Source organism: Xenopus laevis, chromosome 4S (assembly GCF_017654675.1).
Source record: "Xenopus laevis strain J_2021 chromosome 4S, Xenopus_laevis_v10.1, whole genome shotgun sequence".
NCBI classification, from domain to species: Eukaryota; Metazoa; Chordata; class Amphibia; order Anura; family Pipidae; genus Xenopus; species Xenopus laevis.
This window is the reverse complement of record NC_054378.1, coordinates 2,323,809-2,340,876: the sequence shown is the minus strand read 5'-3', so window position 1 is coordinate 2,340,876 and position 17,068 is coordinate 2,323,809. Positions and strand designations below refer to the sequence as shown.

The 17,068-nt window shown below is 41.7% G+C and overlaps 2 protein-coding genes across 2 annotated transcripts; one reads left to right on the top strand and one right to left on the bottom strand.

The window, feature by feature from the left end:
- Positions 1-238: 238 nt before the first annotated feature.
- Positions 239-7,223, bottom strand: prdx5.S (peroxiredoxin 5 S homeolog). Its single transcript, XM_018260046.2, has 6 exons — positions 7,068-7,223; positions 5,466-5,600; positions 5,248-5,379; positions 2,555-2,593; positions 1,816-1,880; positions 239-348 (listed from the first exon to the last, which is right to left on the bottom strand). The coding sequence occupies exons 1-6, from the start codon at positions 7,158-7,160 to the stop codon at positions 243-245; spliced, it is 570 nt and encodes a 189-aa protein (XP_018115535.1). The 5' UTR covers positions 7,161-7,223; the 3' UTR covers positions 239-242.
- A 1,584-nt stretch (positions 7,224-8,807) lies between these two features.
- LOC108715154 (multifunctional methyltransferase subunit TRM112-like protein) lies at positions 8,808-15,218 on the top strand. Its single transcript, XM_018260047.2, has 4 exons — positions 8,808-9,007; positions 12,555-12,656; positions 13,146-13,238; positions 15,024-15,218. The coding sequence occupies exons 1-4, from the start codon at positions 8,933-8,935 to the stop codon at positions 15,123-15,125; spliced, it is 372 nt and encodes a 123-aa protein (XP_018115536.1). The 5' UTR covers positions 8,808-8,932; the 3' UTR covers positions 15,126-15,218.
- The last annotated feature ends 1,850 nt before the right edge of the window (positions 15,219-17,068 follow it).

Here is a 17,068-nt window from a genome sequence, read left to right as displayed (position 1 = left end):
TGTCAGATGCAACGACAGTCGTGTCGGATGAACGCTGCAACGAGATCTGACATTTATATTTCTTACCTTATTCTCCGATTTGATGCCTGCGTTTTGGCGCAGCACGTGGGATCTGCCGGAAACGCACCGAAGTCGCCCATGTAGTTCTACCCTAACTCTTCTACTAGTATTGTGGCCATTGGAATTGTGCACCAACAAAAGGAAAAAGGTGATTGTCGTGCTGACTACTTGCTTGTTGTCTCTTAAAGCTGCGACATGATGTTAACTGCCAGGCTGCAGGTCAGACCAGTCCCGTCTTCCTCGACATTAATGGCTTTAACTTTTCCATCTTCAACCACCATAGAAAATCTAAATGGTGAAATCAAGTAAAATGCTTTTAGTCCTGGCATGGTGTGAGGAAATCAGCATTCAAGAGAGGCAGAAACAGGCGCTGATTAAAGGAACAGAACAATCCTAGAGTAAGGAAAGGCTGAGTTATTTACCAACAAGTATGGCTTTTATATTATAAAAAGAGTGCACATACTGTATATAGTGAATAAAGTACCCCCTCTTGTGAAATATAAGGATATTATAAGTTATCGAGGCGTTTCATGACCATATAAAAACACAGGTCATGGACCTCCGAGTTAACTTCTAATATCCTCATATTTTACAACTGGGGGTACTTTATTTATTATAATACACAAGTTTTAGTGAGTCATGTGACAGAACTCACCGTTTATAAGGATATAATTTACAAGATATTCATGGTTTTTGTGTATTATATTGTACATATACTCTGCATAAGTGGGTGTAGGTTAGAAAGAGGTTTATAATACCTGCATGCAGGAGACACATTGCTATTGAACACTGCCCTACTAGAAGCAACGTACAAGGGATTCTATATGTCACAATTTCCCTTAATTAAATATGTTTCTTTAGCACTTATAATTAGCATTAGGCAGGTTTCTGTTATGAATAAGAAATAGTTTTTATTTAAAAAGATGTTTCCTCTGTCTTGCTGAACTTTTTATGTGCGTTTCTCAGCTAATTAAAGGAGAACTAAACCCTAAAAATGAATGTGGCTAAAAATGTCCTATTTTATATAGTGAACTTATTGAAGGAGGCTAAAGTTTGAGCTTGTCAATAGCAGCAATGATCCAGGACTTCAAACTTGTCACAGGGGGTCACCATCTTGGAAAGTGTCTGTGACACTCACATGCTCAGTGGGCTCTGATTGGCTGTTGAGAAGCTAAGCTTAGGGCTCGTCACTAATTATCCATCAGAAAATGACCTTCCCTGGCTGTAATATAAGCTGATGCTACATGTTTGCTGATTATTCAATTCTGATGCTAATTGCACTGGTTTCTGTGCTGCCATGTAGTAATTATGTGTATTAATTACTAATCAGCCTTATATTGTGACATTTCTATTCTATGTGTACTGTATATTGTGAGTGGCTCCCTAAGCTCAGTAAGTGACAGCAGCACAGAGCATGTGAATCAGTGAATCAGCAGAAAAGAAGATGGGGAGCTACTGGGGCATCTTTGGAGACACAGATCTTTACTGCTAAAGGGCTGTGGTTGCCTTGGGCTGGTACAGAAGCACAAAACATCATGTATAACATTTCTACCTACCTTTTTAGTTAGGCTTTAGTTCTCCTTTACGGTATTACGTTTCTGCATTTAAGTAGTTGAATGAGCTTCAGGGCTCTGACCAATCTGGTTTGAAAGTTCTATATATATATATATATATGTATGTATGTATACACATTGGTTTAACTATAAGGAGAGTGGTGGTATCATATATCAGCTCGAAGCAACTCTATTTATTCACCTTTTGCAACGCTGGTTACCAAATAATTCCGACAACTCTTTTTTGTCCAGAAGAAGCCCACACGCCTGCAAAAGCAATACAATGCATGAGAATATCAAGGAACTAACAAACACATAAAATTAACATTTTTTTATGTAGAACAGTAATATTATATCGCTGCCTGAGGAACAATGCTACACAGTGTTGTACCAATTCCTGATCTACAGAACAAGGAAATTGAGGGTAGAATAAAGGCTAAACATTTAGAAGGAGAGACAATATGGAGGTGCAGGCCCGGACTGGCAATCTGTGGATTCTGGCAAATGCCAAAGGGGCTGCTGTAAGGTGTCATAGACAGTCACTATTTATTGGGCTGGTGGGGGCTGTTTGGGCCTTTGTGCAATTGAAGGGCCTATAGTGAATCCCAGTCCAGAGCTGTGGGGGTGTATATGTGAATGGAAAGAACTGGGAAGAAACATGTAAATAAGTTAGGGAATGATACGTAAACATTAGGTAGGTAATGTCTGATAAAGAGGGGAAATATGAGAAGAGTTTGCCCAATTTTGTTTCTCTCATCCTCCAGCCCCTCTCACACTCTGTTGTTTCTGACTGTATTTCTATAAGCGGGAGACAGATAAGTAATTGGCACAGAAAGGGAATAAGGAATAAGGAATGCTGGGAGACTATAGAAGAAACTCTGGCACACATATAGCAGCCGGGGCAATGCCATGGTAACAGCTAATTACTGCACCCGATTTACCTTGGCAAATTGTCCACAGGGATCTGCCAGCATGGAAACCTATAAATGAAGACAGACACGTTATTCTTCTGATATTAATGTCCATCGAGCAAAGTAGGACGAAAACTGATTTGTACAGAAAATTATTTGAGGGCAGCCATTCAAAGCTACACAGCAGCTTGTTTATATAAACTATAGTAGTACTTATGTTATCTACTGTGTATCCTGTGCTTGAATGGCTGCCCCCATGGCTACACAGCAGCTTGTTTCTATAAACTATAGTAGTACTTATCTGTTATCTACTGTGTATCCTGTGCTTGAATGGCTGCCCCCATGGCTACACAGCAGCTTGTTTATATAAACTATAGTAGTACTTATCTGTTATCTACTGTGTATCCTGTGCTTGTATGGCTGCCCCCATTGCTACTCAGCAGCTTGTTTATATAAACTATAGTAGTACTTATCTGTTATCTACTGTGTATCCTGTGCTTGAATGGCTGCCCCCATGGCTACACAGCAGCTTGTTTATATAAACTATAGTAGTACTTATCTGTTATCTACTGTGTATCCTGTGCTTGAATGGCTGCCCTCATGGCTACACAGCAGCTTGTTTATATAAACTATAGTAGTACTTATCTGTTATCTACTGTGTATCCTGTGCTTGAATGGCTGCCCATCGGTTTGTTTATATAAACTATAGTAGTACTTATCTGTTATCTACTGTGTATCCTGTGCTTGAATGGCTGTCCCCATGGCTACACAGCAGCTGGTTTATATAAACTATAGTAGTACTTATCTGTTATCTACTGTGTATCCTGTGCTTGAATGGCTGCCCATCGGTTTGTTTATATAAACTATAGTAGTACTTATCTGTTATCTACTGTGTATCCTGTGCTTGAATGGCTGTCCCCATGGCTACACAGCAGCTTGTTTATATAAACTATAGTAGTACTTATCTGTTATCTACTGTGTATCCTGTGCTTGAATGGCTGCCCCCATGGCTACACAGCAGCTTGTTTCTATAAACTATAGTAGTACTTATCTGTTATCTACTGTGTATCCTGTGCTTGAATGGCTGCCCCCATGGCTACACAGCAGCTTGTTTCTATAAACTATAGTAGTACTTATCTGTTATCTACTGTGTATCCTGTGCTTGAATGGCTGCCCCCATGGCTACACATCAGCTTGTTTATATAAACTATAGTAGTACTTATCTGTTATCTACTGTGTATCCTGTGCTTGAATGGCTGTCCCCATGGCTACACAGCAGCTGGTTTATATAAACTATAGTAGTACTTATCTGTTATCTACTGTGTATCCTGTGCTTGAATGGCTGCCCATCGGTTTGTTTATATAAACTATAGTAGTACTTATCTGTTATCTACTGTGTATCCTGTGCTTGAATGGCTGTCCCCATGGCTACACAGCAGCTTGTTTATATAAACTATAGTAGTACTTATCTGTTATCTACTGTGTATCCTGTGCTTGAATGGCTGCCCCCATGGCTACACAGCAGCTTGTTTATATAAACTATAGTAGTACTTATCTGTTATCTACTGTGTATCCTGTGCTTGAATGGCTGCCCCCATGGTTACACAGCAGCTTGTTTATATAAACTATAGTAGTACTTATCTGTTATCTACTGTGTATCCTGTGCTTGAATGGCTGCCCCATGGCTACACAGCAGCTTGTTTATATAAACAATAGTAGTACTTATCTGTTATCTACTGTGTACCCTGTGCTTGAATGGCTGCCCCCATGGCTACACAGCAGCTTGTTTCTATAAACTATAGTAGTACTTATCTGTTATCTACTGTGTACCCTGTGCTTGAATGGCTGCCCTCATGGCTACACAGCAGCTTGTTTCTATAAACTATAGTAGTACTTATCTGTTATCTACTGTGTATCCTGTGCTTGAATGGCTGCCCCATGGCTACACAGCAGCTTGTTTATATAAACTACAGTAGTACTTATCTGTTATCTACTGTGTACCCTGTGCTTGAATGGTTGCCCTCATGGCTACACAGCAGCTTGTTTATATAAACTATAGTAGTACTTATCTGTTATCTACTGTGTATCCTGTGCTTGAATGGCTGCCCCATGGCTACACAGCAGCTTGTTTATATAAACTATAGTAGTACTTATCTGTTATCTACTGTGTACCCTGTGCTTGAATGGCTGCCCTCATGGCTACACAGCAGCTTGTGTATATAAACTATAGTAGTACTTATCTGTTATCTACTGTGTATCCTGTGCTTGAATGGCTGCCCCCATGGCTACACAGCAGCTTGTTTATATAAACTATAGTAGTACTTATCTGTTATCTACTGTGTATCCTGTGCTTGAATGGCTGCCCCCATGGCTACACAGCAGCTTGTTTATATAAACTATAGTAGTACTTATCTGTTATCTACTGTGTATCCTGTGCTTGAATGGCTGCCCCCATGGCTACACAGCAGCTTGTTTATATAAACTATAGTAGTACTTATCTGTTATCTACTGTGTATTCTGTGCTTGTATGGCTGCCCCCATGGCTACACAGCAGCTTGTTTATATAAACTATAGTAGTACTTATCTTCGGTGTTATAGTTCCTTTAACTCTTAAATTGCTCCAAGGAGAAATGACGACCCTATTTACTTTATTGAAAGGGTTTTAAGGCTTTGTAGTCCCACCATGAATCAGTACTACTGTCCCCTATCATCCGGCCACTTACCTTCCCTTCAGCTTCATGCGCCTTTCCCCATTGGCTGACAACAAACGCATCATTAACAGAGATACAGGCGACAACCGTTGCTCCGCGGGATTTCAGCTCTGTTGCCTGAGTCACATATCCGGGCAGATGTGTCTGTATTTGCAGAAGGAAAATGAATTGGACTTACAGCGTGTGATACAGACGGACTTATTATTCATCCACAGCTTCTCGTTCTTTACCTTAGAGCAGCCGGGAGTGAATGCCCCCGGGACACCAAACAGCACCCCCTTGTTGTTACCAAACACATCTTTGATATTGACCTTGTTCCCAGGCCCCCCCTCATACACCTGCACATTAGGAAGTGGATCTCCAACCTGCAAGGACAGAAGGTAAAACAAATCAATGAAATACTAATTGTCCACAACAAGGAAGTCTGACGAGCTTTCCCGACTGTTTCAACTGAAATCCATTGTGTACGTCATTTCCTTTACACCCGCCGGAATTTGTTTCTTCCTCATTGCCCCTTCTATAAGGTTACAATTAGCAGCTTTGGGTGACTGTTACTAATATCAGGTTGTCTTGCTCGTTTTCCTGTATAGTAACATAGTAACAGGTTGAAAAAAGTTCAACCTTAAAAGGATCCTGTCATGGGAAAACATGTTTTTTTCAAAACACATCAGTTAATAGTGCTGCTCCAGCAGAATTCTGCACTGAAATCCATTTCTCAAAAGAGCAAACAGATTTTTTTATATTCAATTTTGAAATCTGACATGGGGCTAGACATATTGTCAATTTCCCAGCTGCCCCAAGTCATGTGACTTGTGCTCTGATAAACTTCAGTCACTCTTTACTGCTGTACTGCAAGTTGGAGTGATATCACCCCCCTCCCTTCCCCCCCAGCAGCCTAACAAAAGAACAATGGGAAGGTAACCAGATAGCAGCTCCCTAACACAAGATAACAGCTGCCTGGTAGATCTAAGAACAACACTCAATAGTAAAATCCAGGTCCCACTGAGACACATTCAGTTACATTGAGTAGGAGAAACAACAGGCTGCCAGAAAGCAGTTCCATCCTAAAGTGCTGGCTCTTTCTGAAATCACATGACCAGGCAAAATGAGCTGAGATGCACCTACACACCAATATTACAACTAAATACACTTGCTGGTTCAGGAATGACATTTTATATTGTACAGTCAATTATTTGCAGTGTAAACAGGGGGGCGGGTGATTTGACTCCAACTTGCAGTACAGCAGTAAAGAGTGACTGAAGTTTATCAGAGCACAAGTCACATGACTTTGGACAGCTGGGAAATTGACAATATGTCTAGCCTCATGTCAGATTTCACAATTAAATATAAAAAAAAATCTGTTTGCTCTTTTGAGAAATGGATTTCAGTGCAGAATTCTGCTGGAGCAGCACTATTAACTGATGTGTTTTGGAAAAAAAAAACATTTTTTTCCTGGGACAGTATCCCTTTAAGAAACACTGGGTTATATTAATCACATTTTCTTATTTAATAATGTAGTGGAACAAATGTCTATACTGGGCAGCAGAGCTTACCATCTAATAGCAAGTAGATGACATGGGCAAGGTCAGGGGGGGAGGAGGAGTCAGAGAATGGCAGAGACTGAGGGACAAGCACATTTATACAATAAAACTCATATGTGACAGTTTGGGCAGAGAAGTATCAGATGTGGAACTCATTCAGTAGTGACAGACACAGAAATCAGTGCGCGCGCTGCATGAAGTTCCCGCGGCGGGTTACACTGCGCCAGAGTCACCAGCTGCTGCTACAGGTCCTACTAATACAAGTCCTACTAATACTCGCTCCACACTCACCTTTATGGACATGGCTCTTGTTCTGCTCGTGCGACTGACAGCCGCTCGCTGAGGCGACAGGAGGAGGAATGAGACGGGGAAGCGAAGAGCCATGAGTGGGGCGTGTCAGAGGGGCGTAGAAATCCCGCCCATATAGGGCAGACGAGGAGGAAAGTGCAAAGTCCTATTGCGCATGCCCAGGGGAACTTTACACTTTAGGTTTGACAGCGCATGCGTGCGATTGTGCTGCAGTTTAATGTGTCACATTGTTTAAACACAGTGTCAGATTTCAGTAGTTTTGGATGTGGTAAATAATAGAGAGAGAGAGAGAGAGAGAGAGGCTGAGCAGGACTGGGGATGATATATACAGATATAATATAGGTTGTCAGGGAGGGGCTTTTTAATACCCTAAGAAGTTAGTGCGTTGGGGCATTAATGACTTGTGCCAGAACTGTGCCATACTCATGCCAGAACGGTGCCATACTCATGCCAGAACGGTGCCAGACTTGTGCCAGAACGGTGCCAGACTTGTGCCAGAACTGTGCCATACTCATGCCAGAACGGTGCCATACTCATGCCAGAACGGTGCCAGACTTGTGCCAGAACGGTGCCATACTCATGCCAGAACGGTGCCAGACTTGTGCCAGAACGGTGCCATACTTGTGCCAGAACGGTGCCAGACTTGTGCCAGAACGGTGCCAGACTTGTGCCAGAACGGTGCCAGACTTGTGCCAGAACTGTGCCATACTTGTGCCAGAACGGTGCCAGACTTGTGCCAGAACTGTGCCATACTCGTGCCAGAACGGTGCCATACTTGTGCCAGAACGGTGCCAGACTTGTGCCAGAACGGTGCCAGACTTGTGCCAGAACGGTGCCCTACTTCTGCCAGAACGGTGCCATACTTGTCTCTATATAACGTGTGATTAGCTTTATTCTAAAAACGGACCTAAAAGTAGATGGGTCTGTTGCAGTGGCGTAACTATAGAGGCTAATATATAACTAATAAACAAAACCTCCGTGTGACTTCGGGTGTTTTCGCCACTTCGGGACTTCAAGTTTCGGCTCTTTTTATGACTTCTGATCTTTTTGCGGCTTCAAGTTCGGCTCTTTTCGTGATTTGAGGTCTTTTTGCGGCTTTGGGACTTCAAGTTCAGCTCTTTTTGTGACTTTTCCGTACACAGGCGGTTCAGGGCTTCAGAAGAGGCAGCACAGATTCGGCGCTGTCAAAGGGGGTCCAGTTATTTCCAAAAGTGCAGCATAGCCGGGCCCCCCTTTAGGCCTGGGCTTGGTACAGGGGTACCCCAGATGGCGGCCCTGAAGAAACACTAATATATAGAAAAGTCTGTGGCCGCAGGGTGGTCCCAAGCCATGGGGTCTGCTGGAACTTCCCCTCTTTAGCCACAAGAGCTGACACATTTCACTACTAAAACTACACTATTTGCTTTAAACAAATCCAGTGAATTAACAGTATCCAGACTGAGTGTAGGAAATGCCACATATTTATAGCAAATTCTATTCATTCGCAGCCTGAGAAGAAAGTGGAGGATTTTTATGCTGGAAATGAATTAAAATAGTATAAAACTAATGACAGAACCCTCCCTCAGTTCTCTACGTCTGATCCCATTGTACAGCGAGAAGTTACTGATTCCAACACAAGATCTTTGCCACTTATTGGGCTTTGAGAGGAGCCATGTTTATTTACGCTCCCCGCCAGCGTCATGACGTACTCAGCGTGCATGCGCAACCACAGCGAATATGGCGGCTTCCTAGGAGCGATCGGTGGGCGGTGGCCTTTCACGGGACGAGAGCTCTGATTGGTGGAGAATGAGGAGCGGATCAGGAAGGAGCAGCTGAGTGTCACACGTGGTTTTACTGTACCGAAGAAGATGAAGCTGTTAACGCACAACATGCTGCGGAGTCACGTTACCGGCGTCACCCGGGGCTTCCCTCTACTCATCCGGGTATTTGTCTCTGTTGTGTTTAGTATTAATTCTAATGAGAAACAACGGGCTCCAGGGATTGGCTCGGGCTCATTGGTTCCTTCTAAAGCAAATCTGGGACAGTTCTTTGTTCATAATTATAATAGAACACAATTCACAATCTATTTACTTAGTGTGGAGTTTTCTGAGGGGATTGTGAAGCACCTGATTGGTCTGAGCTGCCCTTTAATACTCTCTTAAAGGAGAACTAAACCCTAACAATGATTATGGCTTAAAATGTCCTATTTTCTATAGTGAACTTATTGTAGGAGGCTAAAGTTTGAGCTTGTCAATAGCAGCAATGATCCAGGACTTCAAACTTGTCACAGGGGGTCACCATCTTGGAAAGTGTCTGTGACACTCACATGCTCAGTGGGCTCTGATTGGCTGTTGAGAATCTAAGCTTAGGGCTCGTCACTAATTATCCATCAGAAAATGAGCTTCCCTGGCTGTAATATAAGCTGATGCTACAGGTTTGCTGATTATTCAATTCTGATGCTAATTGCACTGGTTTCTGTGCTGCCTGAAGGGTTAACATGCCTACGTGCCGACCCTTGTAGGCCTCTGTACTTGTTTTTCTGTACGACCCTGTACTGTCTCTTCTAACTATTCTCTATTTTCTAACTTAATCCTTCTACTAGTAGTTTTTCTTGTTCCTCTATTGTTCTTGTTTCCTCTGATTCTACGGCACTTTCCTGACCTTCTTCTATGTCACTTACTTTACCAGGGTCGGACTGGGGGGCCAGGGGCCCACCGGGACTACTGTCCAGGGCCCCCTGACCCCCCCACCCCCCTACTGTGATGCGCGCCTGCGTGACGGCGCGGCTCGACGCTCCTGCTTGAAAGGCGCCGCTCAGGGATCTGTATGAATGCTGCTGCGCGCATGCGCAGATGGAGTGGCGCTTATAGAAATTTTTTTTTCAAACAAACTTGTCGGGAGAGGGGTCTGGCCCGGCGGGGGCCCATTAAGGGTCGGGGCCCACCGGGTTTTTTCCCGGTTTCCCGCCGGGCCAGTCCGACACTGTACTTTACCTTCTTCTACTGCACTTTCTGATTCTTGCTCTCCCCTGCTCTGATTATGGGAAACATTCCCAGCATAGGGAGTTGATGGCTCTATGTCTGCCATATGAGTTACAACCACTCAACTCTTGTGGGGCTAGAGCTTCTAATACATCACTTTAACATTCCCTCTTTGTTCAGACCAAAATTCTTTGTGTAAGCATTTAGCAACTTTGAACCACGCTTCAGCGGTCTCTACAAGACCCTTATCATTAAGATAGACAGAGTTGTATCGGCGTCCTATTGACGTCTGGATACCACGCGCATTAATCATCTAATTCTACTCTCTCAGAAAGAGAATATCACAAAACATAAAACACAAGCCGGGTAATAGATAGCTCTATACAGGTTCAATAAAGAGCCGCAGGCAAGAAAATACCTGTTGTTGCTGGCTGCCAGGAGTCGATTTAGACAACAGGTATGAACAATAATAGCAGGTTTGACACGAGTAAGAAACTATAAAAATAGGTCTTCCCGTGTCCCGGAGGTGATCAGTCTCCGTCCCGTCCTCTATTGGTCGACCTGTGTCCTTTGTATCGGCTGATGAGCAGTCAGAACCTGCAGCCTCACTATGGGCATCAAAATTGATAAGGACACAAACAGTCCTGAGGAGATCTATTCCCATCCTAATTAGATTATGGGTTTACACCAGAAGAACCACTGACACAAGATGTTCAGTATAGAAAAAGCTTCTCCCCATCCTGCTATTTTATCAACCCAGGGATCAACATAAAACCCTCCTGTGGGACTGCATCTATACACATATTCTTTACAAGTTTCACCATTAATGGGTGGTGGCAATTTCTTTGAATTTTTCGCACCCATATTGAAATAAAATACGCTGTTTGCTTGCACCAAATAAGTAGTGAGTTTCTTAGTGAGAAAAGAAGAGAGGGCGGATAGAAATACTAAAATTAAATGTATGTAGTGTTACATGCAACTCGCAGAGTTCCTAAGGAAGACTACTTATTTGAAAAAATACTATATAAGTGGTTATTACAACTTATATCCTAGATTTCAGAAATAATAAAAAAAATACAGCCTGTCTCTGGATGGCAGAGCTCATGTGCACTAATAGTGATTTATAGGGAACGTGTGGTTTCTAAACTCAAATACTACTACTGGGCACAAGCAAGACGTCAAAAAGAAATAGAGTAAAGCGATCGCAATAAATCAAAACAATTTACGGGCTGTCTTGGGATCGAGGGACCCGACAAAACCTTGTCAACTCACAGAGGTATTCCTTAATAAAGCGATCGTTTTACATGTAATTATACACAACAAAAAATATGCCTTAATCTTTAAACATTGTCATAACACACAAACAGTAAAACACAGACACAGACACAGACAACATGCAGTTGAATACAAGGCAGAAATCCGTTCCAGGAGTAATAATATATGAACCGGGATCCTAAAACTCGTGAAACCGGGAGTTTACCTAAAATTCCTTTGGAATCCCCCGTCAGGGATTTCCTTGTTTTTATCTTGAATCCCTCGTCAGGGATTTCTTTTGTCTCCCCTTTAAGCTTAAGAATATAGCATTAAGCATAAACGGATGGCAAGAAAAATATCATCTATAAGACAGATGTTTTCTTACCTGTCCGTGCCGCTTGCTATTTCCAGCTTCTGACACCAGACTGAAGGGGACAACGAACCGACTGCTACACCCACGCCTCCATTCGGAGGCCAGAATTATGTGTATTAATTACTAATCAGCCTTATATTGTGACATTTCTATTCTATGTGTACTGTATATTGTGAGTGGCTCCCTAAGCTCAGTAAGTGACAGCAGCACAGAGCATGTGAATCAGTGAATCAGCAGAAAAGAAGATGGGGAGCTACTGGGGCATCTTTGGAGACACAGATCTTTACTGCTAAAGGGCTGTGGTTGCCTTGGGCTGGTACAGAAGCACAAAACATCATGTACAACATTTCTACCTACTTTAGTTAGGCTTTACTTCTCCTTTAACTGAACTTCAGTGGGTTGGATTGAAATGCTGAATGTGAACCAGGCCAGCATCATTGCCCAACCTCATTAAAGGAGAACCAAACCCTTTATATTTAAATCCCCTATCCTACATAGACCCCCCTCGCTGCTCCCCCCCCCCAGCCTAGGTGTTACCCTGGGTAAATGCCCCTAACTTTTTACTTTCCCCTCCAGGATTCAGTTCGGGATTCAGGCTTTTTCAGCAGGATTCGGGTGAATCCTTGTGCCCGGCTGAACCAAATCTGAATCCTAATTTGCATAGACAAATTAGGGGCGGGAGGAGAAATGGTTTACCCTTCCCACCCCTAATTTGCATATGCAAATTATAGTTTGGTTCGGTATTCGGACGAATCTTTCGCAAGCTATCAGACTTTGCACCACTATTGAGGGCACACGCTACGTTGATAAAAAAAATCACTCTGCTTATACATTTGTGACCCATGTGTTTCCATTTAATGACTGTCTTGTACCCCCCCACAGGCAGAAGAGGTGAAACTTAGTTCTGTTGATTTCAATCAGGATTTTGTAACTCGTATGATTCCTAAACTGGAGTGGGAAGCCCTTGTGGAAGCCGCAGAGAGTGTAAGTCAGATCCTTTGTCAGGATGTTTTCCATCCAGTTGATCAAAGTGGGATGTCACACAAGTTTGTCAGTCTGGGCCTGGACAAATATAATTCTCTTTCATTACAAAGATTCTGTCATGATTTTTATGATGTTGTTTTTATTATTATTATTATTATAATACACAAAAGCCATGAATATCCTGTAAATTATATCCTTATAAACGGTGAGTTCTGATGTCATTTCTGTCACATGACTCACTGAAACTTGTGTATTATAATAAATAAAGTACCCCCTGTTGTAAAATATGAGGATATTAGAAGTTACCTCGGAGTTCCATGACCTGTATTAAAACACTCGGCCTTCGGCCTCGTACTTTTATATGGTCATGAAACTCCTCGGTAACTTATAATATCCTTATATTTTACAAGAGGGGGTACTTTATTCACTATATTATTATTAAGTACCCAATGCCTTTCTCTGACCTCCTTTTATTTCATTGCTTTACAGCTTGGGCACGGCTCAAATCTACCCCGAGAGTTGGAGACGGGATATGAGAAGAATGAAGATTTCCTGAAGAAGGTTCACCATGTATTATTGGAGGTAACAGATTTTACAAACACTGGGAAATGTTTGACTGCAGAATGTTATTTTCCCTTCTGAATCTTTTTTTACTGGCCAATGACATGTGGCTTTTTTCCTGCCCATAAAAAAATTCCTTTTTTTTAGGCAATTGCACAATTTGAGTGGCTTTTATTATGGTTCTCGGCATCCACAAAGGCAAAGAATCATACAGGGTTTTTGTCGCTGCTACAAAATATCAAAAAAATGATTTCAATTTGGAAGAGGAGAAATAAAGTCAAAGGGTCGCATTTAGTGTTTAAGCACACGGCAGATTCGGGGAGATTTAGTCGCCTGGCGTATAATCGCCTCTTCTTCGGGGCGACAATCTCCCCCAACTGCTAAAAAAACCAAAAACGCCTGTGGCAATGCACTCGAGGCGCAACTTCGGAAATCGAAGCGCAGCGAGTGCATTGCCGCAGGCGTTTTTTTTTTTTTTTTTCATTTTAGCAGGCGGAAGGCAGTTTGGGGAGATTGTCGCCCCGAAGAAGAGGCGATTAGACGCCAGGTGACTAAATCTCCCTGAATCTGCCCGTGTGCTTAAACCCTTATAAACACTGGGAAGATTTGCACCTGGGCAGTAACCTATAACAATAATTAAATCATCAGTAATCTGCTTTTTTCCAGCAAGCTGCCGGGCGAACACTGAATGCAAACATTTGATTGGTTCCCATGGGCTATTGCTCAGGTGCAAATTTGACCAGTGTTTATAAATGGGACCCCAGAATTTTTTGATTTTTCTTTATAAATCGACAAGGCTAAAAGAGGAGATAAAACGGAGTGGCTTAAAGGGCTGATTCACCTTTAAATTAACTTTTAGTATGTTATAGAATGGCAAATTCTAAACAACTTTTTAATTGATCTTCATTATTTATAGTTTTTTAATTATTTGCCTTCTGCGTCTGATTCTTTCCAGTTTTCAAGTGGGGGTCACTGACCCCATCTAAACAAATGCTCTGTAAGGCTACACATTCATATTCCTGTCTCTTATTCAAATCAGTGCATGGTTGCTAGGGGAGTTTGGACCCTAGCAACCAGAATTCTGAAATTGCAAACCGGAGAGCTGCTAAATAAATGCTAAATACCACAAATAATAAAAACCTAAATTTATCAATGTCCAAATCAATTATCTCAACATTTCCAGCCACAAACGCTGAAGTAATCTGCACAGGGTTTTCTTTCCCTCTTATTTATTATTCGATTTACCTGAAAATTTGCTTTGCAGGAAAAAATCAGATTTTCATGTTTTTATTTTTTTTTGGATTTTTCACCCGAAAAACTTTGATTTCTTCTGCTTTTTGCCCAAAAACTTCAGGGTATTGCACAAAACCCAGCGCATATCAAAAAATCATTTGGACTTCTCCCATTGACTTATATGCAACCTTGACAGGTCTGAGATGCCGGATTTTCAGATTCTGACTTTTTCCTCTTGGTTTAATAAATTCCGAAAAATTTGCGATTTTTAAAAGTCCGATTTTATACTAAAAAAAAAAAATCACTTTTTTTTCCGGATTTTTGCATTGTTTTGTAAATAACCCCCTAAGTGATTGCATTCTCCTGCTTTTATGTATGTGTGTGTATATATATATATATAATCTACTTGACCCAACACTAATCCATTACCTTTCTACCAGAAATTGTAATTTTTGTCTGTTTGTGTTGTTTAAACCAATATGAATTTACCTTTAAAAAAAAAAAAAAGTTAAATTTAAGGTGAACAACCCCTTTAAGTTGATATTCCTTAATCGCATTCTTTTTATCTTCCAGGTTGAGGTCATTGAAGGAGCTTTGAAATGTCCAGAATCGGGCACAGAATTTCCTATCACCCGAGGAATCCCCAATATGTTAATTAATGAAGAAGAGTCCTAACAAGCATTGTGTTTCCACTGATGTAAATAAATAAATGCAGAAGTCGCCTATTATTTTTGTGTGTTTTCAATAAATGTTCTGATTATTCCTTCACCTCTGCTTTGTGTTGTACCGAGGGCAAATCTATTGAGTAAAACGGACGCAGCATGAAATCTCCCTGATGTTTATTGCAGTCCAGGCTCCATTGGGCCTTATCACTATACAAGGATCTAAATATATTTATAAGCAATGAGGTATATATTACATATCCACATTATTCTATAGGTTTATATACAGCTGGGGCTCACGGTGGCTTCAGAGAACAGAAATCATCGTAGAAATAAAATGTATACAACAGATTGATTGAATTAATTATACACAAACACACACTTGGGCTCAGTAAATTGCAGTGGAAATACAGATCTCAAAGAGATAATCAAGTTAAGGGCAGAGACGCTCAGATTCGGCGAGATTTAGTCAGGCAGCGACAAATCTCTTCTTCGGGCGACTAATCTCCCCAAACTGCTTCCCGTCGACTAGAATCTAATTCGCCGACGGGATGGCACTCTGAGCACTTCGTTTTCCGAAGTCACCCGAAGTTCGGGAAAACAAAGCGATTCAAGTGCCATCCCGCTGGCAATTTCGATTCTAGCTGGTGGGAAGCAGTTCTGGGCCGGGCGACTAAATCTCCCCGAATCTCAGAGTGTGCCCTGACCCTAAGGGTCAGTCCACACGGGCAGATTTGGGGAGATTAGTCGCCCCAGCGACAAATCGCCTCTTCTTTGGGACGACAATCTCCCCAAACTGCCTTTCCCCTGCAGGAAAATCACCTGCGGCAATGCACATACAGCAATTCGTTGCCTCAGAAGGAAACTTCGGGCGAATCCAGAAAACAAAGCGACGCGTGTGAATTGACACAGACTATTTTCATTTTAGCCGATGTAGGGCAGGGGGAAGACAGATTGTCGTCCCGAAAAAGAGGCGATTTGTCGCTGGGGCGACTAATCTCCCCAAATCTGCCCGTGTGGCCTGAGGCTAAAGGAGATGTTAGATTTACACTGAAAAATGGTGCACTGTGGCCCATCTGGTCTGTGAAAAAAAACATTATTTAGTGACATTATTATTACTACATTATTATTATTATTATTACATTATTATTACTATTGAAATTGCCTGTTTCAATTTACACAATGTAAATTCATACCGATGATTTTTTTTCCCTTATCCTATACACAAAAATAATAATAATAATAATTACACTCTAATTTTACATAGCCATGGCTTTCTGATCTTGTGTGCAGTGACAGTTAGTGGTTTTTGCACATATTAGAATATTATGTTTGCACTGATTATACGACTTACTGCAGCGACATCTAGTGGTCAGATTGCATAATGTTTCTACAACCATGTTGTATAGTTCAGTCAATAACATCCTCTTGAGATTTGTTGTATAACGATGGCCACAACTTATGGGTAGCATTTCACAGGATAATAATTTTATGTATTGCCTTATATATATTAGGGATGCACCAAATCTAGGATCTGGCCTTTTTCAGCAGGATTTGGCCTAATCCTTCCGCCCAGACCGAACTGAATTTGCATATGCAAATTAGGGGCAGAGAGGGAAATTGCGTGACTATAGGCAAGGAAGTAAAAAATGTTTTCCCCTTCCCACCCTAATTTGCATATGCAAATTAGGATTCTGGTTTGGTATTCTGCCGAATCTATTGTGAAGGATTTGGGGGTTCGGCCGAATCCAAAATAGTGGATTCGGTGCATCCCTTATACATGTGTGTATATATACATATATCTCATCATTAGGAAGAAACAATATACCTAAAAAAATCCTTTAAAAATTGGCATGAAGTCACACGAAGGCCTGTACATTAAGTACATTACGTTGGGATGTTGTACCTGAACTACAGTAATAACACCATACTCTGCAGTGCTTACACTCGTTTCAG